The following is a 23,226-nucleotide window of genomic DNA, read 5'->3' as shown; positions in this document are numbered from 1 at the left end:
GTGGTTGGATGGAGGGGGCAATTTGGATTGAAGGGGTGGGTAGGGAGTGGTGGTGTGGGTGGGTGGAGGGCAGCAGATAGGTGGGGGGTGGCTGTGGGGGGTCGTTGGATCGAGAGTGGTGGGGGGAGAGGGTGGTGGGTTCGGATGGAGGGGGCGATCACACCCCCTTGGGCAGTGGCCCCAGAGCCCTCAGAGTGACATTAGGGAGGCTAAACCTGGAACTAGGCATTGCGGGAGGCTCCCGTGTGTCCCTGCCCCCCCAGCTGATTCTGCTGTGTCTCTGCTCTGGTTTCTCCCGCTAATCCTGCTGCTGTGGGGGGCTGTTCACTGGGAGCTGCCGTGCAGCCTGGAGTTGCGTATCTAGGGCAGCGCTGCGTGTCGTGCTCTGCGGTGATGCTTCTGGGTCGCCAACATAGACATGATCCAAATGATGCACAGCCTGGCTTGGCTTCCCTCTGTCAGAGAAAACGGAGCCCCTCCCTGCCCTATGGGGAGGCCTGGGCCCCAAGGGGAATGGCCTTGGGCCATGCCCTCCCACCCCCTGCTGCAGCCTCAGTTTCCCCCCCAGGAGATGGGGCTGGGAGGCCGAGCTCCCTGAGATCTGCAGCGCTGTGAGGCTTCTGGGGCTGGGGGTTGTTGCTAGATTGTTTGCTGCCCCCCTCCCTACCACTGTACCTTTGCTCTCTCTTCTCCCTGCCACCCGCTCGCTCCGTGGCTCCCTGGGACCAGCCGGCCAAGGCTGCTGGGGTTAAAGCTCAGGGCAGGACAATGAACCTGTCCAAACACGACTGGTCAATTGACCAGTCCAGTATTGGTCAAATAATGTCAAAAATGGTGAACTATGGAAAAGCTCTAATAACAGAGCAGTAACAGAAAGGGTTTCTGGTCCCCACTGGCTCAGCCTTAGGGCTTGTCTGCGTGTGAAATGCTCCAGCCGCACAGCTGAGCCGCTGCAGCTCAGACGCTACCTACACCGAGGGCAGGGGTGTCCCACGGGGCAGGGAATCCACCGCCCCGCGAGGCCGTGGCTAGGTCGAGGGAGGAATTCTCCCAGTGACCTGGCGCTGTCTGCACCGCGGTTAGGTCACTTTACGCTGCTCAAGGGTGTCGGTTTTTCACACCCGGAGTGACAGAGCAGGGTCGATGGAATTTTCTAGTGTAGAGCAGCCCCGAGAAACTTTCACCTTCAACAAAACCCAAGTTACTTAACTGAGTTATTTTAACTCAGGAAAATGCGAAACGCAATAAACTGAAGATCTAAAACCAGAACCGGCACCACGCTGCCTTTCTGAGTGTCACAGAGTCCCTGGGCGATGCTCTGGATCTGCTCCCCATGAAGCCAGTCAGGACTCTAGGGCAGTTGCCTTTCTGTGAGCAGCCTGTCTTCAGGACACACAGCTCACCCGGCTTCCACCTTCCTGGCTCTGACCTCGGAGCCTTCAGCATCCTCTGCCCCTCCGTGCGCTTCCCACAGTGAGTCTGCTCAGGCGGGGTCTTGGGGAAGCCAGAGGGTCCTGCCCCCCAACTCCGCAGTCTGACGTGACTTTCAGCCAGCCAGTAAAACAGAAGCTTTATTAGGTGACAGGAATATGGTCTAACACAGAGCTTGTAGGTGCAGAGAACAGGACCCCTCAGCTGGGTCCATTTTGGGGGGCAGTGATCCAGACAATCCCGTCTGCCCTTCACTCCATGTCCCCAGCCAGCCCCAAACTGAAACTCCCTCCAGCCCCTCCTCCTCTGGGCTTTGTTCCTTTCCCGGGCCAGGAGGTCACCGGATTCCTTTGTTCTCCAACCCTTTAGCTCTCACCTTGCAGGGGAGAAGGGCCCAGGCCATCAGTTGCCAGGAAACAGGGTGTCGGCCATTCTCTGTGTCCAGACCCCTGCACACACCTGCCCTCTAGGGCTCTGCAATGATCATACACCCTTACTCCACCACCTAGATACTTAAGAACTGCATAGGGGAAACTGAGGCATTCCCACACTATTCAGAGGAAACATTAAGAACAGTCCCACTTCGTCACACTGAGTAGCTGAGCTTAGCCTTGAAATGCGAATGTGTCAATAGTGAATGTGACTCGGGACTGACCTGTTACAAAAGAAAAATGAAATTAACCAGAAACAAACCAAACGCATAAGGACTAGTCATCATGCAGGTGTGCTAGGCAAGCGGCTGCCGGGCAGCTCTTCACACTGCTCAATGGCTGTGCAAAGTGGGCAGCTTCTCCCGCTGGGTTGGGGAGCAGGGTTAATGGCTGAGACTCCCTTCGAGGGCCGTTGCTGTATGCTGGGCTCGTCCCTGTAACCTGGGCTGGGGGCAGGCATTGGTGTAGTTTGAGTTCTCTATTTTGGGGGGCTGCATGTGGGGGGGGGTGAGTTCCATGCCTGTCTGAGGCTTGCAGTTTTGGGGGGGGCAATCCTCCCCAACTATGCCCATGTGGGCAGGGACCATATCTTTTAACTTGCTTTGTAAACCCCCCTGGAGGGGGAGGGCCTTATCCACAGACAAAGAGGAACATTCCCAGTGCAGCATTTTTCCAGGAAGGCCCAGGCAATGCAGCTGCTCAGCTCTCAGCGAGCTCCCCCTTCTCCTGACGGGCAGCGGGAGCCAGGAGCAGGGTGGGTGCTCAGGACACTGAAGGGGCTCGCTAGGGATGGCACCGTGATGCAAGCCGAGAGGAAGGGCATGGCTGCAGCAGGGCATTCTTGCTGGAATACTTTACGATATTTGACCATGGTAATAACAGGCGGTCAGTTAATGTTACTTGACTGTCAGGTTTCTGACTCACCAAGCCAATTACAGCTGGTTCGCTGGACTGTCCCTGCTACTTTCTGGGGGGTGGCCCTAGGGCTGGAGGTCAGAGCACGGCAGCCAGCCCTGCCCCAGTAACGCTTGGTGCCTTGCAGGTTTGGAGAGGCTGTCAATGGGAATCTGGTGGTTGGCACCCTCGCCTGGCCGTCTCCATGGGTGATTGTCATTGGATCCTTCTTCTCCACGTGTGGGGCGGGTCTGCAGAGCCTCACAGGAGCCCCCCGCCTCCTCCAGGCCATCTCCCGGGACGGCATCGTCCCCTTCCTGAGGGTGAGTGACCTGCTGCACTGTGGCTAATGCCGGCTCTGTTCCGTGTGCACTCCCTAAGGAGCCTGGGATAGGGGTGGGCACATGCCCTCCTCACCTGGGGCTGACCCGCTGCAGGGTGCCAGCAGTGACCACCTCCACTGCTATGCCCATTGCCAGAGGGCATCCTGCCCTGTCTCCAGGTCTCTCCCGATGGCCCTTTGTCCTCCAAGCAGAGGCTCCCTCTGCCTGGATGGAGACGGGGTGTCGGACGCCCAGGACCGGTGCTATGTCCCCAGCCGTGGAACAGTCTCTAGGACAGGCCCCGTCAGTGTGCCAGGCCCCCCCGCTCCCTGGGGTCTCCCTCTTCCTGCACAGGGCAGGCCGTGCAGCTCCTTAGACAGGACCTGCAGGGCTCCAGCCCTCCTGCTTGGCACCGTCAGCTCCGCTCAGCCAGTCCCACTGAGCCAGCCCCTGGCAGAGCCTCGTGCGCCCCGCCGGGGTGACCGCACCTTGCCCAGCCTTTCATTGGACTCGCACGGCGTTGGCACAACAGGCGGGTTTGCTCGTCCCTGGACACGACCCAGGGAGGCCGTAGGGTGGCCCAGAGCGAGAAAGATGGAAGCGCAGACGGTTCTGGTGGCCCCAAGCCCAGCCACGCTGCAGGGACCTCCGTGTTCAGGCTCTGGATCTCTCGGAGTGGCTGGGTCCCTTCACAGGCGAGAGCCCCGACTCCCTCCGGCAGCCGACGCTGAGCCCCTCCTCGCCTCATCCCCGGCCCGTGTTCTCGAGCTGGGGTCCGCCCAGCTTCCCTGCTGAGAAGTGGGAACCCATCTCCCTCTGGGCCGAGGGCCGCTGTGAGCCCCCCCGCCCTGTGGGGTCCCGGTGCTGCTGAGAAGTGGGAACCCATCTCCCTCTGGGCCAAGGGCCCTAGGTGGCTGTGTCCTGGTGACTGCGTTTGCCATTGTCTTCTCAGATTCTCCATGGATATGGGATCAGCCTCAGCCAGTCCGTTTTAATGACTCATTCAGGCTCAGACAGCTAGACATCATTCATACCTGTGTCTTTTAGCCTGCCCTGAGAGCAACAGTCCTTCCCCCCCGCCGGTAATAACAGAGGGGAAACTGAGGCACTCACAGGGTTCATAAAAATATGACAGAAAATTCCCACTTTGTCATATTGGGGCCTTGTTGGAAGGTTGGGTGCGGAAATGTAGGCTGGAGCCCAGGAAATCAGCTGCACAGGGAACCGGCAGGTTCTTGGCTCCTGCAGGAGCAAAGTCACCTTCACCTTGTCTGAATCCCTCTTGAGGGGCTAAGCTCAGATGTGTCTCCGCGCCGGGTCTCTGCAGGGAGGCCGGGCTGCTGACATGGTTTGTGACAAAGGAAGTGCTGCTCCGAGGCCGGATCCCTGAGCGAGTCCTGCTGGCTGAGGCCCCGGCTGGCTCTCTGGCAATTCAGTGTGCCCAGCCGAGCAGCCGCTGCCGTGGTCTGGCAGCGTCTGCGCAGCGCATCTGTGGCCCAGCTTGCACCGTGGCCCATTTGCATGAGACTTTAGTGCAGCAGGCCTGTCCTGTGTGTGAGAGCTGCCTGGCAGCTGGGGATTGGGCCCACTTGCAGGGCAGCTCCAGCCTCCCAGCTGCCATGAGCTGGGTGAGCTTGGAGGTCTGTCCGGGGACGAGGCGCTGGGATTCGGCCCTGGCTTGGATCTTGCTGGAATTGGCTTTGACCTCACAGCCTGGGAGGGAGATCGGTGATGGGGCAACCCACCCCTGCTCGCCATCCACATGGCCTGGCCACTCCCGCACTGGGCTGGTGTGGGGAGCACTGGTGGCTCACTGGGTGGGTCCCCAGCCACTTGGGCAAGCAGTTAAGCTCCTGGGCTGGAACAGCCAGAAGGGAGGAGCAGGCTACCAGCTGCTCCAGGCTTGGGGAGAGAGCTGTCCTCAGGCTGCTGGGTGAGTGAGGGGCAGGAATGAGGAGTGGGGGCTGGGGCGGGATGTGCCGGGGGTGGGAGGGAGCCAGAGGCAGAAGAGGGGAGCAGGTGTCGGGGTTGGTGATCACTCTGCCCGCACCCTGGCACAGCCTCTGCCCACTGGCACCTTTCCCTGGCCAGGCAGAACCAGAGCTACAGATCTCTGCGGCTGAGAAGACGGCGCCTGGCTTCCACTCTGCTCCCTAGGCCTGCTCCTGGCCTGGGCTCTGGGAGCTGCCCAGGTTTGGCCGGGAGTCCTGGGGTGGGAGGCCCAGCAGAGCTCTGGCAGGTTTTGCAGAGGAGCATGCTGGGGGAGGTCGGCCTGTGCCCAGTGCGCTGCCATTGTGCCAGTTAATATTTCATCTGCTCACTGAAGATGTGTTCCCAGAACCTTATCTCTCCAAATCCAAACCGACAGCTCCCCCCAGGGAAGAACAGGCTAATTTTAAACTCGCTCCCTCGCCCTGCCAGCCACATTCTGAGCATTCGCTGGAGGAACCCAGCCTTCTCCTGCTAATGCATGCAGACATGTGTCCTCTAGCTCCCTGCACACACTGCTCTGCCTCCCCGGGACCCTCCTCTCAGACACGGCCCCCACTGTGGGACAACATGAGGCTGCACGGGGGAGGATGCCCGGGGGGCAGGGACAACCTGGTGCCTCCTTGGGGGCCTTGCTGCTGTGGCTGGACAGGGAGCTGCCCTGGGAGTGTCCCAGCTGTTGTCAGTGCGCTCAGTTGCTTCCACCCCTGCACCCCATTAACAGGGCCCTTCGGGCTGCTGCAGGCCACCAGCTTCGCTGGGGAGCGGAGAGCAGCATCGGCCATAGGGCCTGGTCTGTCCCCAGCAGGAGCCCAGCAGAGCTGCCAATCGACGGGAATCGGAACCGTGTGGTGCTGGGAAGTGTGTGGTGCCAGCCCCCATTGCCCCATGGCACCCTGACCCCCAGGCTCTGCTCCATCCCCCCATGGCACCCCAACCCCCCAGGCTCTGCCTCAGCCCCCATCTCCCCATGGCACCCCAACCCCCCAGGCTCTGCCTCAGCCCCCATCTCCCCATGGCACCCTGACCCCCAGGCTCTGCTCCATCCCCCCCATGGCACCCCAACCCCCCAGGCTCTGCCGCAGCCCCCATCCTCCTGTGGCACCCCAACCCCCCAGGCTCTGCCCCAGCCCCCATCTCCCCATGGCACCCCAACCCCCAGGCTCTGCCCCAGCCCCCATCTCCCCATGGCACCCTGACCCCCAGGCTCTGCCCCAGCCTCCCCATGGCACCCCAACCCTCCAGGCTCTGCCTCAGCCCCCATCTCCCCATGGCACCCCAACCCCCAGGCTCTGCCCCAGCCCCCATCTCCCCATGGCACCCTGACCCCCAGGCTCTGCTCTATCCCCCCCATGGCACCCCAACCCCCCAGGCTCTGCCTCAGCCCCCATCTCCCCATGGCACCCCAACCCCCAGGCTCTGCCCCAGCCTCCCCATGGCACCCCAACCCCCCAGGCTCTGCCTCAGCCCCCATCTCCCCATGGCACCCCAACCCCCAGGCTCTGCCCCAGCCCCCATCTCCCCATGGCACCCCAACCCCCAGGCTCTGCCCCAGCCTCCCCATGGCACCCCAACCCCCGGTGCTGCCTGAGCCGCACAGCCAGTGGTGTAGCGAGGAGTGGGAATGTCGGGGTGGGGGCCCAATGTATGGGGGATGGGCAGTAACCGAACCGCTGCCCAGCTCTCTGTTCAGTCTGATCGGATGTTCGAATGCTGGGGTGGGGGGAGTATAGCGGGCAGGGCAGGGAGCAGAGAAGGGCTCTGAGTGCTGGGGTGGCCAGTGGACGGGGCGAGCCCCCAGCCCTACAGGCCAGGCACAGGTGGAGCAGGGGCAGAGTGTGTGTGGTGGATGGTTGGCACCTGTGCCGGGCCTGGCTGTGGCCAGAGTTGCCCAGGGCTGGGAGAAGTTTGCATGGCTGGGCCGAGGCAGCAACAGGGCCGGCCAGACTATGCCATCCCCTGCAGGCCGTGGCCTTCTGCAGCCGGGCCCAGAGCCACCCGCACTTCAGCCTGGCGGGCCTGCTCCACAGCCATAGGTCAGGCCTTGCCATGGCTGCCCCCCAAGGCCCCTGCATAGCAACTGGCCAGGTCCCCACACGCAGCCGAGGCACCCACAGACCACTGGGCCCCCCCAGTCCATGCCCGGTCTCCATCTCCTCCCGTGGCCCCTTGCTCGTCTGTCCCTGACCTGCACTGTCAGCGCCCACCTGTGCCCGTGCCTGTGGGGCCTCGCGCTAACTCGTCGGGCCCCCGGCGCCCAGAAAGAGCCACGTCCCTGTGAACACATGCGTCCTGCAGAGCCCTCTGTGCCAGCTGCGAGGGGTGCCTGCCCCATGCCAGGGCCTCCCGGTGGGCCTGAGAGGGGCAAGGGGCAGTGTCACCCCCACCCCCCCCAAGCACCCTAACGCTCCTCTCTCTCGCTCTCCGCCCAGGTCTTCGGCCACGGCAAAGCCAACGGGGAGCCCACCTGGGCTCTGCTCCTCACCGCCTGCATCTGCGAGATCGGGATCCTCATCGCCTCCCTGGATGAGGTTGCCCCCATCCTCTCCATGTAGGCAGCACGCTCTGGCTGTGCCCCCCACCCCCACCCCGAGACTGGCCCAGCCACGACACTCCCCCCGCTGCAGCTCAGGGCCCAGAGCGCGGCTCCCTGCCCAGCTGATCTGCGTCCTGCGTCCAGTGCCGTCGGGATTGGCTGTGTGACGCCCGGGCCTGCATGGCACCGCCGGGGCTTGCCCGGGCCCCGGCTGAAGGAGAACTCCTGCTGGGGGTGCCAGGGAGGTGTGCCCGCTCCCTGTTGGCAGGAGAGGACAGTCCCACGTGGGATGCGGCCCCTGTCTCTTGGCCAGTGTCAGGGCCACGTGGCACCGTTCTGCCAGCTGCCGTTTCCTCCAGAGAGCCTGGCAGCAGCCGGGATCCCCGGGGCCCTCTGGGACAGCCAGTGCGCGGGCATGGTACCTGCCCGCACCCTTCCCTGGGGCTCCTGGGGCCAGGCCGCCGCTGGCCCTGGGTGAGTGGCTCAGGCGCTGTCTCCATTTCTCTCCCGCAGGTTCTTCCTGATGTGCTACATGTTTGTCAACTTGGCGTGCGCGGTGCAGACGCTGCTGAGGACACCCAACTGGCGGCCCCGGTTCCGGTATTACCACTGGTGGGTTTGGCCGGCAGAAGGATCCTGCCCCGGGGCCCTGCCCTTCCTGAGGGTGCTGCTGCCACCCTGGCACACTCCAGCCTTGGGCCAGGGATGGGCTCTGCTGCTTCATGCAGGGGAGCGAGAGCCGTGAGTTCAGGATGCTGCTCCCACTGGCCCACTGGGCAAGGTGGAACAGGCCTGTCCCTCTCGGAGCCTCAGTTTCCCCATGTATGAGCCGATGGAGGCCAAGAGGGGCAACACTACCTGAGGCCGGTTTCACCTGGGCCAACTCTGGCTTCTCCGGGGCCTACGCTTTGCCCAGGCCGCCAGGCTCCCAGACGGAGCAGCATCCCTTCCCCTAAGGTCCCTCCTGGCAGGCTGGGGCTGGCGTCGGGGGACTGCCAGGGCCATAGAGCACTGCAGAGGCAGGTTGGGGCGGAGGCTGGGGAGGTGCCGGGGCAGAGCTCTGCATGCTGGAAGGCTGGTGCTGTGGGACTGGGCTGAGAGCTTCACTCCCCAGGACACTTCATCCTTCACTCCCCAGGACACTCTCCTTCCTGGGCATGAGCCTCTGCCTGGCCCTGATGTTCATCTGCTCCTGGTACTATGCACTTGTGGCCATGCTCATCGCTGGCCTCATCTACAAGTACATCGAATACAGGGGGTGAGTGCGGCGACTCGGGGCATGGGGGGCGGGGAGCTGCTCCTGGGCTCAGGCACCCGCTGCCACAGGGCTGAACGGAGCCCGTGGCAGCCTCCTAAGCTCCATCGCGCTGGGAAACAGCAGATGCCCGGGCTGGAGAAGAGCCGAGTTCTCAGGCCGCCGGGCTGGGAGCCCTGAGCCCTGGCGGCTAGTCCCAGCTCTGCTCTCGGGCACTCAGGGAGGTCCCCAAACCCCTCGGTGGCTCACCCTGCCCGTAGGCCCGCGGCAGGTGCTCTGACGCTGGCCCCAAGTGAAGTGTGAGATGGGGCGCGGGAGGGCAAGGCTTTGCCTAGCTCACAAGCTGCCACAGGCTCTTTCAGGCCGTTGGACTGTCCGAGCTTCAGTCAATCAGCAGCCACCTAGCTCCTCCACTGACTCTGGGCTCCAGCTCCTAGCGGGTCCCCATTCTGCCCTCCCAGGGGCCTGGCGGTGCTGCTCTCCCGGCTCCCTATTCCCAGGGAGCAGGCCTGAGAGCCCCCCCTGCGCTCTGCCTTTCCTGGTGCCTCCTCTAAGCCCAGCTGCCTCGGAGAGAGCTGGGGGCACCCTGGGACAGGAAACTTGCACTTCTAGTGCTTAGGGCCTTCCACTGGGGACTGTGGCCTGCACTCCCCATGCTGGGCCCTGCCAGGCCTGCCCCTTCGCAGCCTGCTCCAGGCCTCCCCGGCTGCCCTCAGAGGGGAGCTGACCCCCAGAGCATGGGCTGGCCTCCAATCCTACCAGGTGCTGAGTTCCCCTGTCCCTCCCCGGCAGAGCGGAGAAGGAGTGGGGCGATGGCATCCGAGGGCTCTCGCTCAGTGCGGCTCGCTACGCTCTGCTTCGGCTGGAGGAGGGTCCCCCGCACACCAAGAACTGGAGGTGAGCACGGGGCTGTCTCTAGCCAGTAACGGGGCGAAGAGCAGGGAGCGGGTGGTGGGCCGGACACAGCACCGGCACTCAGGAAGCTCCAGAGGAGAGCCCTGCCCCAAGAGCTCACATACTGGGGCCTGGGCGGGGTCAGCGCTGCCTGGGACTGGGGATTGGGGGGAAGGGGGTGCATAGTGTCACGGAGTCCCTGGGCGATGCTCTGGGACTGCTCCCCATGAAGCCAGTCAGGACTCTGGGGAAGTCTCCTTTCTGGGAGCAGCCTGTCTGCAGGACACACAGCTTCCACCTTCCTGGGTCTGACCTCGGAGCCTTCAGCGTCCTCTGCCCCTCCGTGCGCTTCCCACAGTGAGTCCACCCAGGCAGGGTCCTGGGGAAGCCAGAGGGTCCTGCCCCACAACTCCGCAGTCAGATGGGACTCTCAGCCAGCTAGTAAAACAGAAGGTTTATTAGACGACAGGAACATGGTCTAACACAGAGCTTGTAGGTGCAGAGAACAGGACCCCTCTGCCGGGTCCATTTTGGGGGGCAGTGAGCCAGACAACCCCATCTGCACTTCACTCCTCGTCCCCAGCCAGCCCCAAACTGACTCCCCCTCAAGCCCCTCTTCCTCTGGGCTTTGTCCCTTTCCCGGCCAGGAGGTCACCTGATTCCTTTGTTCTCTAACCCTTTAGCTCTCACCTTGCAGGGGGGAAGGGCCCAGGCCATCAGTGCCAGGAAACAGGGTGTCGGCCATTCTCTGTGTCCAGACCCCTGCACACACCTGCCCTCTAGGGCTCTGCAATGATCATACACCCTTATCCCACTACCTAGATACTTAAGAACTGCCTAGGGGGAACTGAGGCACCCCCACACTATTCAGAGGAAACATTAAGAACAGTACCACTTCGGCACATCTCTCCCCGCTTCGAGACGGAACTGAGCGAGGTCACTTTAGCCACTGACCTGGGGAAGTTCGACCCCACCAATGTTTCCATGGATGCCCCAGCATCTCTCCCATTCCTTAGCATCGGCTTGCATCAGCCTCTCACTGAGCCCTGTGTCTGAGGTGTCGGTGAACACTATAAAGGCCTTGGCAAAGTCTGGGTTTACCAGATTTACCACTCCCTGGATTAGAGCCTCCTTCAACGCACAGAGAGCCCTCTGGCACTGCTCGGTCCAGACCAGCTCGTCTGGCTTCACCTTCTTACATAGCTCAGTGATGGGGGCAGCTAGGGAGCTCAAGTGGGGTACAAACCTCCAGTACTACCCCACCATCCCAATAGAGCCCTGGACCTGTTTCTTGGTCTGGGGAACAGGCTACTCTCTGATTATCTCCACCTTATACTTTTAAGCTTTTACCATCAGTCCTGCCTCCTTGAGGCAGCCCAGCATCCTCTTCACCTGGGACACAGACTGTTAACTTACAGAATCAGCATGGAGACATTCCTTTCTCAACAACCTTGTCTCCCCAACATGCTGGCCTAACACAGCCACTTGGTTATAGGACTGTTTAACTTTCTTAACAGCTTTCACTCCATCTGAGACCTTCTCAAAGCTATCCACACTGGATCCTTCAACAGGAAAGTCAGTGGATCCATTCACAACAGAAAATTTCTGGCTGTTAGGAACTGAAACTTTCTTGATTAAATCACTTTCACACCCTTCAGTTGCAGTAAACTGCTTGCAAAGACTCCATGAGGATTCCTTTCCCGAGGGGCTTTTCTATGCAACAATTCACCCTTCTCAGAAATTCTGCCCTTACCCTCTTCACCCAGGGCTTGCTCTAGAGGAACACTTTCCTGAGCAACAACAGACTCTTTCTGGGTCTCACTTAAATCCAGAATCACCTCTGGCCCATCAGGTGGATTGCTACACAGTCCCCTTTCAGGCAAACTTACAGACTTCCTAGATAAAAGGTTAGAAGCATTCTCCTTCCCTTTGACACACATAAGTTCAGGAATCTTTTCCTTCTTGCTACAGGTTTCCACACCATCAGTAGGTAACACGATCAAATCACCTTTCTGCTCTCCTTGTGCCCTGGCTAGGATCTCACCCTGATCAGACAGAGTTGCGACACCCTTTCCCAACAACACACTAGCAACAGGCAAAATACAAGCACCAAAATTGTCTGGGCTCTGGGATTTTGCTAGGACACTAACTGGATGCGACCTAGTTACAGGGCCATTCTCCCGAGCAGACACAAACTTAGGACCCTTCCCTTCCTGGGCTTTAGCTGAATCCAGAACCAACTCTGAGACAACTGCACTACCCTCAACCATCACAGGCTGAAAGGCCCCTTCTGTCTGCTCCACAGACAACGTTGAGCCTGAGACACATTCTCCTTTCCCAGACACACACCTTGGGAGCTCATTCCCCTGGTCCCAGCACACAGGGCTGTTCACAGACAACTGCTTGGAGACCGGGGTAGCTCCCTCCATAGGCAAGTCAATACCCCTGATAGACACAGACACATTTCCTTCACTGTCACAATTCTCCACCCAGCTAACAGGTAAGGTCCAGGAACTCTCATCTGCCACTCTCCTCGTCTTCCCCCACTGCTGACTAGACACAGCCATCAGCTCACAAGGCTGCCTAGGCTCATCCAGACTTCCCTTACCAAGCACCTTCCACTCCCAACAGATTATCCAAAGTGTCTAGAGATGAGAGTAGACCTGCCATCCCCTGCATTCTCGAGAGATTAACTACCCAGCTGTTCTGCTCTGCAGACTCAGCTCCCCAGTCTCCCATCTCGCTGGCTGGGCCTGGGGTCACAGCCCCGCTGAGCCCTGTCCCTCGTCGCTCCCTCCCTGCCGTGGGATCACTTCCCAGCAGTGCCTCTGAGCAAGGCAAACCTGGTTGGCAGCCGACCTGCCCTGCTTGTGGGTCCCCCGCTTAGCTGTGGTCTCAGCTCCCCCCATGCTCAGCGCTGCCCTTGCTTCCCAGTGGGGGTAGGCAGTGAGCTCGCTGCTTTGGTCACTACATCAGAGCCAGCATGAGCCCCCTCTCCGGTGTGCAAGGGGGCAGGGAGCATCTCTCTGTCCCACCCACCCCAGGGGTCTGGTTACAGGCAGGCAGGTAGCCTGAGCCTAGCAGCTCCTCCCAACTGCCAGCCAGGTCATCTGCATTTTCACTGACCATTTCCCTCTCCGCCGATTGGTTCCCTGGATTCAAATTCAAACCCTTGGCTGTTACAGGAGCAGGGCCTGGATCCTGTCCCAAAGAGACACAGTCACCCCACAACAGGGTCTCGCAGCTGATATCCTGGAGAACCCCAACGGCCAGCCAGCCCCACCCCTCCTGGGTCTGCACAGGGATCTGGGCTATAGGCAGGGCGAGGGGCTTCATCCCTGGGACCCTCACCCAGCTCACACAGCCCCTCAGCATCTGAGGCTGCACCACCCGGGGCCTGACAACCGTTCTCTCTGTCCCAGGATCTCGCCACCCCAGGAATGTCTCCCATTGACCATCACCTTCCGCTCCCACTGGGGGTCCGAGGGGCCCGACCCCAGAGAACTCCACACAGACATATAGGTTGGGGTCAGGAGTGGGAGCCTGTCCACCTCCCCACCCATCTGGCTGAGGGAGTCTATGGCCTTGGGACCCAGGAAGGGAGCTAGACACCGGGGCTTTTCTGCAGGGTCCCCCTGGTTCAAATCTCCAGCCTGCTCAAAGGCAGTGAGGTGGGCATCCACATCCCGCCCCTCCTTAACCAGGGGCAGCAATTTAGTCTCGAGGTTCTCTGCGGAACTGGCCCCCCGGGGTCTATCCCCACTCACCCCTGGGAGGTCCCCTAGGCCTCTCCGCTCCCCCACCGCCAGTTCATGCTGCTGCTGCTTCTGCAGCTCTTTCTCGGGCTCTCACTGTCTCTCACAGTCCTCTTGCTCTCTCGGACTCAGCTCCAATCCCATCCATCTCCGATCCCCCGATGGGGAACCCGATCGTGAAGACCCTCGTCTGGTCAGGGACAGGAGTCTTGGGGATGCCTGGCTCCCACTCCAGCTGCTCCCAGATCTTGCTATAGACCCATTTGGGTCAGGAATCTGTTCCTTAGAGTGGTCATCCTCCTCCAGCTGCATGGTTAACTCTGCTTTGGTGAAAAGAAAAGGAATACTTGTGGCACCTTAGAGACTAACCAATTTATTTGAGCATGAGCTTTCGTGAGCTACAGCTCACTTCATCGGATGCATACCGTGGAAACTGCAGCAGACTTTATATATACACAGAGATATGTGTGTCTATATATCTGTGTATATATAAAGTCTGCTGCAGTTTCCACGGTATGCATCCGATAAAGTGAGCTGTAGCTCACGAAAGCTCATGCTCAAATAAATTGGTTAGTCTCTAAGGTGCCACAAGTCCTCCTTTTCTTTTTGCGAATACAGACTAACACGGCTGTTACTCTGAAATCTGCTTTGGTGAACTTTCTAATGCGCAACCCTCTCTTTCTGCACATGGTTACAGTGTCTTCTTAAGGAGACGGTGACAGGCCATCACTCTGCTCTTCCCAAGTTGCTGTGGACTCACAGGCCTGTGCGCTTTCAGCTCCCCACAGTTTCCAGGGAGAACCCCTAGTGTGCCAGCCCTTCTCGAGGTCACCACCTCTTTGCCAGGGTTGAGCGGCAGACTCGTCTGCCCCTGGGACCACTCGCTGCAATCCCCAGGGAAAGCCTGTTACTGCAAAAGTCCTTCTCTCTCCCAGGGCCAAGCTGCAGGCTCCTCCACCCCTGAGACTGCTCACCACAGTACCCAGGGGGATCCCATTACTGCACAGTCCTTCTCGCTGGTCACACACTCCCAGAGGTTAACCGCCCCCCAAAACCGCTCCTCTCTGTGCCTTCAGCACGCCTGGTCCTCATCAATCCCCCTTCGTTTTACTGCTCCCTAGTCACTTACTGCAGGAAGCGCCATCCATGGGGTGCAGTACATCCCACCTCTGCCACCAGTTGTCACGGAGTCCCCGGGCGATGCTCTGGAACTGCTCCCTATGAACCTGGTGAGGACTCTGGGGAAGTCTCCTTTCCATGAGCAGACTGTCTGCAGGACACACAGCTCACACAGCTTCCACCTTCCTGGGTCTGACCTCGGAGCATTCAGCATCCTCTGCCCCTCCGTGCGCTTCCCACAGCGAGTCCGCCCAGGCGGGCTCCTGGGGAAGCCAGAGGGTCCTGCACCCCAACTTCGCAGTCAGACGTGACTCTCAGCCAGCCAGTAAAACAGAAGTTTATTAGATGACAGGAACGGGTCTAACACAGAGCTTTTAGGTATAGAGAACCAGACCCCTCAGCTGGGTCCATTTTGGGGGGCAGTGAGCCAGACAACCCCGTCTGCACTTCACTCCTCGTCCCCAGCCAGCCCCAAACTGACTCCCCCTCCAGCCCCTCCTCCTCTGGGCTTTATCCCTTTCCCCGGGCCAGGAGGTCACCTGATTCCTTTGTTCTCCAACCCTTTAGCTCTCACCTTGCAGGGGGGAAGGGCCCAGGCCATCCGTTGCTAGGAAACAGGGTGTCGGCCATTCTCTGTGTCCAGACCCCTGCACACACCTGCCCTCTAGGGCTCTGCAATGATCATATACCCTTATCCCACCCTCTAGATACTTAAGAACTGCACAGGGGAAACTGAGGCACCCCCACACTATTCAGAGGAAACATTAAGAACAGTCCCACTTCGTCACACCCTGGCCCTTTGCTCTGCAACAATTACACCCCCTTATCCTACCACCTAGAGACTTAAGAAATGCCTAGGGGAAACTGAGGCACCACTACCGTATTCAGAGGAAACATTAAGAACAGTCCCACTTCGTCACAAAAGGGGCAGAGGGTTCGAGCTCTGGGGTGCAGACGGCTGGGGGCACCTGCTGCACATGCTGGGCTGCGCCCTAGGGTTGTGTGACGGGGGAGCATGGCAGGCACTGGATGGAGGGTCATTGATCCCCTGGGGCGGGTGTGGTACGGGATGTGGGGGCTTTGCATGGCCAGTGTTTAACCCCAGGGTGTTCCCTTCCCAGGCCTCAGCTGCTGGTTCTGGTCCGAGTGGATCAGGAGCAGAACGTGGTGCACCCGCAGCTCCTGTCTCTAACCTCGCAGCTCAAAGCCGGCAAGGGGCTGACAATTGTGGGCTCTGTGCTGGAAGGGACCTTCCTGGAGAATCACCTGCAGGCCCAGCGGGCGGAGGAGGTGAGGGCAGCACCGCCCCTGGTGCCACTTCCCTTCCTCAGTCACCGGCTACCCCCTCAGCCGGCTACCCCCCCACCAAGGGCTGCAGCCCATGCAGGAGCTCCGTGCCACGGTGTGCTGCCATGGGGCCTCTCCCCGGGCCTGGGAGCAGAGGGACACTTCCTGGCTGCGCACTTCCTCCCAGGGCCTTGCAAAGCTCCCAGATCCCCCTCCCCACACCTGCAGTAGCCTGGCCTGCCTCCACCCCCACTTGGCACGACTGTCGGGTGTGCCTGCCGCCATGGGCCGCAGCCGGCTCACAGCAGCTGGCACCGGACGGCCCCAGGGGAGCATGGCCCTGGGACCCTGGCATCCCCACTGGGCCAGGTCTCACTGTGACCCCAGCCTGCTGGGCCCGCTGGCGGGATGGTGCAGGGCACGCAGGGAAAGCTGGGATTAGAGCAGAGGGGGCAGATGTGTGGGAGCTGAGAGCTGCTGTGACGCAGGCCAACAGCCTCGGCTTCTGTCTCACTGACCTCTGCAGACACGTCCATCACCAGAAAGCGGGAGGGGAGGGGGGGATGTGCCTGGGGAGGGGGGGAGGCTGGGCATAGAGTGTGGGGGGGGATGTGCTCGGAGGGGGGAGCTGGGGTGTAGAGTGTGGGGGTATCATGGAGTCCCCGGGCGATGCTCTGGAACTGCTCCCTATGAACCCGGTCAGGACTCTGGGGAAGTCTCCTCTCTGGGAGCAGCCTGTCTGCAGGACACTCAGCTCACCCGGCTTCCACCTTCCTGGGTCTGACCTCGGAGCATTCAGCCTCCTCTGCCCCTCCGTGCGCTTCCCACAGCGAGTCCACCCAGGCGGGGTCCTGGGGAAGCCAGAGGGTCCTGCCCCCCAACTTCACAGCCAGACATGACTCTCAGCCAGCCAGTAAAACACAAGGTTTATTAGACGACAGGAACACAGTCTAACACAGAGCTTGTAGGTGCAGAGAACCGGATCCCTCAGCTGGGTCCATTTTGGGGGCAATGAGCCAGACAACCACGTCTGCCCTTCACCCCATGTCTCCAACCAGCCCCAAACTGAAACTCCCTCCAGCCCCTCTTCCTCTGGACTTTGTCCCTTTCCCCGGGCCAGGAGGTCCCCTGATTCCTTTGTTCTCCAACCCTTTAGCTCTCACCTTGCAGGGGGGAAGGCCATCTGTTGCCAGGAAACAGAGTGTAGGCCATTTATGTACCTTGGCCCTTTGCTCTGCAACAATTACACCCCCTTATCCCACCAGCTAGAGATGTAAGAAATGCATAAGGGAAACCGAGGCACCCCTACAGTATTCAGAAGAAACATTAAGAACAGTCCCACTTCGTCACAGGGGGGATGTGCTTGGAGGGGGGAGCTGGGGTGGAGAGTGTGGGGAGGGGATGTGCTCGGGGGGGCAGCCGGGGGGCTTAGCAAATGGGGAGGGGATGTGCCCAGGGCAGTGGCAGCATGAAATGCTGCTCTGTGCCCTGCTCGCTGGGTTGCCGGGGGAGTCCCCCTCGCCAGGCGCACCCACGCATGGCTAGGCTTCCCCCTAATAGGATTAGGAGCTTGTAACCAAACAATTTCTCCTCTTGGTGACATGTTATAATTTTTGTGAGTAAATAATTCTAACTGCTGCCCTCCCTGCGCGTCGGGCCCTGGCACGGGGACGCCCCTCAGCTCTGCACAGAAATTACGGGCGGCACGCGCTAACTCAGCATGCTGCCTGGCAATGCCAAGGCAGCGCCCCCATGCTCCTGGCCGACGAGGGGTTTGTGAGCTTTTGGCACATGCCCCCGGCCGAGCATGCTGCCCTCCTTCTGCCCACACCTCTGGCTGCCTCGCCCGCTGCCCAGGGCCATGGCTCCAGGAGACCCTGCTCACGGAGGGTTCTGGGTGCAGCTGGCATCTGGACAGCCCCGGGGTGCTGTGCCATGTGGGAGAGGCGCTGTTCTGCCGTTGCTAATTCCCCTCCCTGTCTCTCCCCGGGGCAGTCCCTGCGCCGCCTGATGGACGCTGAGAAGGTGAAAGGCTTCTGCCAGGTCGTGATCTCGTCCAACCTGCGGGATGGCATGTCCCACCTCATCCAGTCCAGTGGGCTCGGGGGGCTGCAGCACAACACGGTGCTCGTGGGGTGGCCACGCAACTGGCGGCAGAAGGAAGATCACCAGACCTGGAGGAACTTCATTGGTATGAGCCAGCCTGGCAGCCCGTGGCTCTGAGCAGGGTTCACGGCTCTGGAGCTTGGGGGAGCAGGAGGGGAAGGGACAAACCAGCAGTGCCTGGTGCTGTGTAAACTCTCAATTAGCCCAGGAGGCTGTGGGTCAGGAGGGAGGGGCAGCGGCAAGGCTGGCCTAGCAGGGCTGTGGGTGGGGAAGGAGGGGCAGCGGCAGGGCGGTGGGTCGGGAGGGAGGGGTTCTGGTTCTGATGCGGTTGCGTGGGCCAAAGCAGGAAGTGGGACGCTCTTGAGAACCAGCCCAGTCCTTGCTGCAGCTGCCGATGCAGAGGGTTACTGTGTGGGGGAGGGGGGGCCCATCCCACGCTAAGAGCAGAGGGGTCCGCCTTGTTCTTGGGATCACTCCTGTGGCCACCAGCTGTGCTCCTGTGAGAACGCACTGACTTGTTCCTCTCCCTGGGGACCCCGAGCCGCTCTGCCAATCTGGGCCCTGCTTTGCATTGGGCCACTGCCACGTTGGGCTCTGTCCCAGCTCCCTCAACGTCCCGTGACAGCTACATCCCACTGGGATGGGAAGCTATTGACCAATGGGGGAGTGCGGGAGGCAGAACCTTCCTTGGGGGGGTCGTACCTGGCCTGTGGAACTCACTGCCACAAGAGAGAAGAGGCTCCAGCCCTACCGCATCCAGAGCTCAATGCAGCACTCAGCTCTGAGACACAGGTTCCCCCAGATCGGTCTGTGTAAACACACAGCCACGCACACAGAGCTGCACACATGTGCACACACCCACAGATGCCCAAATGAGCAAAAGCAGAGCCACCCAGAAGCTCCCCCGGGGTGGTGCCTACAGCTGGGAGGAAGCGATGGATTGTGCATGCTAGGCATGATCACCCCGTCATGGGTCCTCACCTAGCCACCAGGGATGCTCCTCATAGCGGGCGCGTGGGGGCAAGGGAGCAGCTGGATGCAGCCCCAGCTGGCGCTGAGCAGCCCCAGCCTGGCCCAGGGCACAGCCGGCCTCTCCCCGTTGGAAGCAGGCCCCTCGGGGAAGTGCTGGGCACTGTGCAGAGGGGACAGAGGAGGAAGTCCAGAAGCCCCTGCCATGCTCTGTGGGGATGCAGTGCTCTGGGCACGTGCCTGGCGCTCCTGGTGGGGGCAGGGAGGGCATCACACTGGTGGGTCAGCAGCCCCTCACGCTGCTGCGGGGGGGCTGGTCTCTGCACTGCCCCTGCCCTAAGCTGCAGCCCTTCCCCACAGAGCTGGTGCGGGAGACCACGGCCGGCCACCTGGCCCTGCTGGTCACCAAGAATGTTGCCATGTTCCCGGGCAACCAAGAGCGGTTCTCTGAGGGCCACATTGACGTCTGGTGGATCGTCCACGATGGGGGGATGCTGATGCTGCTGCCCTTCCTGCTGCGGCACCATAAGGTACTGTGGAAGGGGGGCTTGGGCTGGAATCGGGGGGAGTGTCCCCCTTTGGCATGCCGGCTGGGCTGGGATCAGGGGTGTGTGTGTGTGCCAAGATCAGGGTTGGGGGTTGGGCTGGTGTCACGGAGTCCCCGGGTGATGCTCTGGAACTGCTCCCTACGAAGCCAGGCAGGACTCTAGGGAAGTCTCCTTTCTGGGAGCAGCCTGTCTGCAGGACACACAGCTCACACAGCTTCCACCTTCCTGGGTCTGACCTCGGAGCATTCAGCATCCTCTGCCCTTCCTTGCGCTTCCCACAGCGAGTCCACCCAGGCAGGCTCCTGGGGAAGCCAGAGGGTCCTGCACCCCAACTTTGCAGTCAGACTTGACTCTCAGCCAGCCAGTAAAACAGAGGTTTATTAGATGACAGGAACATGGTCTAAAACAGAGCTTGTAGGAGCAGAGAACAGGACCCCTCAGCTGGGTCCATTTTGGGGGGCAGTGAGCCAGACAATCACATCTGCACTTCACTCCATGTCCCCAGCCAGCCCCAAACTGCCTTCCCCTCCAGCCCCTCCTCCTCTGGGCTTTGTCCTGATTCCTTTGTTCTCCAGCCCTTTAGCTCTCACCTTGCAGGGGGGAAGGGCCCAGGCCATCAGTTGCAAGGAAACAGAGTGTCGGCCATTTATGTACACTGGCCCTTTGCTCTGCAACAATTACTCTCCCTTATCCCACCATCTAGAGACTTAAGAAATGCATAGGGGAAACTGAGGCACCACTACAGTATTCAGAGGAAACATTAAGAACAGTCCCACTTCGTCACAGCTGGAATCAAGGGTGGAGAGGTGGCCAGGCTGGGCCCAGGGGGAGGATTTTCCCCCCTTTGGCATGCTGGCCAGGCTGGGATCGGAGGGGCTGGGCTGGGATCTGGGGGAGGTGTCCCCGCTTTGGCATGCCGGCCAGGCTGGGACTCGGGGGGGGCTGTGCTGGGATCTGGGGGAGATGTCCCCCCTTTGGCATGCTGGCCAAGCTGGGATCGGAGGGGCCGGGCTGGGATCTGGGGAAGGTGTCCCCCCTTTGGCATGCCGGCCAGGCTGGGATTGTGGGGCTTGGCCCAGGGGGAGGATTTTCCCCCCTTTGGCATGCTGGCCAGGCTGGGATTGGGGGGGCTGGGCTGGGATCTGGGGGAGGTGTCCCCCCTTTGGCATGCTGGCCAGGCTGGGATTGGGGGGGAGGGCAGGCTGGGATTGGGGGCCCCCATCATGATTCACAGGATCTGTGCTACGCTGCGGCCTGCCGTCTCCTGGCACCACCCAACGAGGTCACACAAGGGTCGGCCATGTGGCTTCAACGCCTCTGAGTCCGAGCCCTGGCTCCAGACCGCCTGTTTGATGCCATGAGCTCTGCTGGGGAGCCCCATTACGCAGAGCCCCAGTCAGAGACTTTCACCCCCTTGGGGATCCCGGCAGCTCAGCCTGTGGCAGCCTCTCCCAAGCAGAGCTGGGTTATTATCCCTGGCCACGGGGCTGGGGAGTCCCCTGTGCCGCACAGAGACGCAAAGTTACCCCGGGGCTCCAACGGGCCAGCACCAGGACCTCACCTAGCCAGGCTGCTGTGGCGCGGTTTCATAGATATTTAGGTCAGAAGGGACTATTATGGTCATCTAGTCCGAACTCCTGCACAATGCAGGCCTCAGAATTTCACCCACCACTCCTGCAAAAAACCTCTCACCTATGTCTGAGCTATTGAAGTCCTCAAATCGTGGTTTAAAGACTTCAAGGAGCAGAGAATCCTCCAGCAAGTGACCCGTGCCCCATGCTACAGAGGAAGGTGAAAAACCTCGAGGGCCTCTTCCAATCTGCCCTGGAGGAAAATTCCTTCCCGACCCCAAATATGGCGATCAGCTAAACCCTGAGCATATGGGCAAGATTTACCAGCCAGATACTACAGAAAATTCTTTCCTGGGTAACTCAGATCCCACCCCATCTAACATCCCATCACATGCCATTGGGCCTATATAGAATGGTCTGGGCTGTGGGTCCCAGTGTAGGGAGACAAGGGGGGTGATTGGAGCAGCTTCTCTTGGGGAGGGAGACAGCTGCCGAGCTTCCTCTGGGTGGGCCAATGAAAGCTGTGACCTCCCCGGCCCTGTCTCTGTCAGTCCCAGGCGGGAGCTGCTGGGTCTTTGTGAGCCCAGTTCTAGCACAGCCTCCTTCACCTCTCAGTCCAGTGTCCTGCTGCGGCCCGTGCTGAGCGCTGCCTCTGAACCTCGGGTGTTCGGGGCGCATTGCTCAGCCCGTGTCTTTCTGGTTCCCCCTGAAGACTGCACTGAGCGTGGGCTGGCGCCATGCGGATGCTCCTTTTCGTGGCACAGGATCAATGAGAACCTTTGCTGTCCCATTAACAGAGTCCTGGCAGGGCAGACTTGCTCGCATTAGTCCTTTCCATCAGCTGCAGCCACGCCAGAGGCGAGGGCTCAGGGAAAGCCCCAGCCCCATAGCCACAGCTGGCGATTGGAGTCCACCCAGCGGCCAGGCATGCTCTCAGTTGTGGCCCAGTTCCGATCCCTGGGGATGGGTGTCTTGGGCAGGTATCACTCGGGTGTCTCTCCCCCTTTGCATTGGCTTGCAGCAGGAAGGGTTTGTCTGCGACCGAGTTCATGCGAACTGGGTCCTGGATTAGGGCCTCTTCCCGTGCAGAGAGCCCTTTGACATCCGTCCAGCCCACGCTGTCCCCCTGACCCTGCCTGGACAGTGCAGCACTGGGAGTGGCAAGCCTCTAGGGATATACATTTCTAGTAGTACTCCGCCATCCCAATAAAGGCTGGCCTGCTTCTTAGTTGGATCCCTGTGTGAGAGGGAGTCCTGTACCAGGAGTGGGGTCCCCAGGGAACACTGAACCTCGGGGCATCAGGAGGCAGCTGATGGCTCTCCAGAGGTACTGCCACAGGCTGTTGTCCTTGGCTCAGACCATCCTTCGCTCAGGACATCAGGGGATCCAGTGCACCCTGTCAGGACTGCCGCAGAACATGGTCTGGTTGGAGCTTTTACTGCCTGCCTGTGACCCCGGTCAGTGGGTGGGGAGAGACCAGGCTAAGTCTAAAGCAGCCCTAGAGTTGCCAGCCTTCCAGGATTGACCTGGAATCTCCAGGAATTAAAGATTATGTCCTGTGATGAAACCTTTAGGAATACATCCAACCAAAACTGGTAACCCTCCCAGCCCTGAGACCCTCCAGGCAGGACGTCTTCAGAGGGTGGCTGTAAACATTCTAGGGCCCCTTAGCAAGGCAACCCAGGTGGAAGACATGTAGTTTGGTAGTGGTGGATTTCGCCATCCCACAGCACCGGCGGCTGTCCTCCATCGAGGCAGGCACGGGGCAGATGTGCTCTGCTGACCATTTTCAGCAGAGTGGGGTTCCCAGCAAGGCCTTACAGACAAAGGGTCCAATGTCAGTCAGCCCTGCTCCAGGGTTTGTGGGGGAAATGTGGGGCCTGGACCACCTGGGCCTCGGCACATCCCCCTCAGTCCAACAGCTGGTGGGCAGGGTACTGGGGCCCTGACCATGATGCCGAGGACGTTTATGGAATGGCATCTGCAGGCCTGGGACAAATGCTCACCGTCCCCGCTGTTCACTGATCGGGATGTGCCCCAGGAATCTACAGAGTTCGCCCCTTTAACTGCTGTATGGGAGGAGAGTGAGGGACCCTGGCCCTGCTGGGCTGAGGGGG

At 60.6% G+C, this 23,226-nt stretch overlaps 1 protein-coding gene across 1 annotated transcript in view; it reads left to right on the top strand.

Annotated features, from left to right (window-relative positions):
- The window catches only part of SLC12A5 (solute carrier family 12 member 5), a 111,408-nt gene that overhangs the window by 74,984 nt on the left and 13,198 nt on the right, over positions 1-23,226 (top strand). The window contains exons 12-19 of the mRNA XM_077831827.1: positions 2,905-3,079; positions 7,501-7,619; positions 8,118-8,216; positions 8,743-8,862; positions 9,652-9,756; positions 15,749-15,917; positions 17,910-18,105; positions 19,350-19,519. Coding sequence (XP_077687953.1) covers positions 2,905-3,079; positions 7,501-7,619; positions 8,118-8,216; positions 8,743-8,862; positions 9,652-9,756; positions 15,749-15,917; positions 17,910-18,105; positions 19,350-19,519 — 1,153 coding nt within the window. The remainder of the gene's footprint in view (positions 1-2,904; positions 3,080-7,500; positions 7,620-8,117; positions 8,217-8,742; positions 8,863-9,651; positions 9,757-15,748; positions 15,918-17,909; positions 18,106-19,349; positions 19,520-23,226) is intronic.

This window comes from Eretmochelys imbricata, chromosome 13, assembly GCF_965152235.1.
Source record: "Eretmochelys imbricata isolate rEreImb1 chromosome 13, rEreImb1.hap1, whole genome shotgun sequence".
Taxonomy (NCBI): Eukaryota; Metazoa; Chordata; order Testudines; family Cheloniidae; genus Eretmochelys; species Eretmochelys imbricata.
Note: the sequence above shows the minus strand (reverse complement) of the source record. Positions and strands in the feature narration are given on the sequence as shown.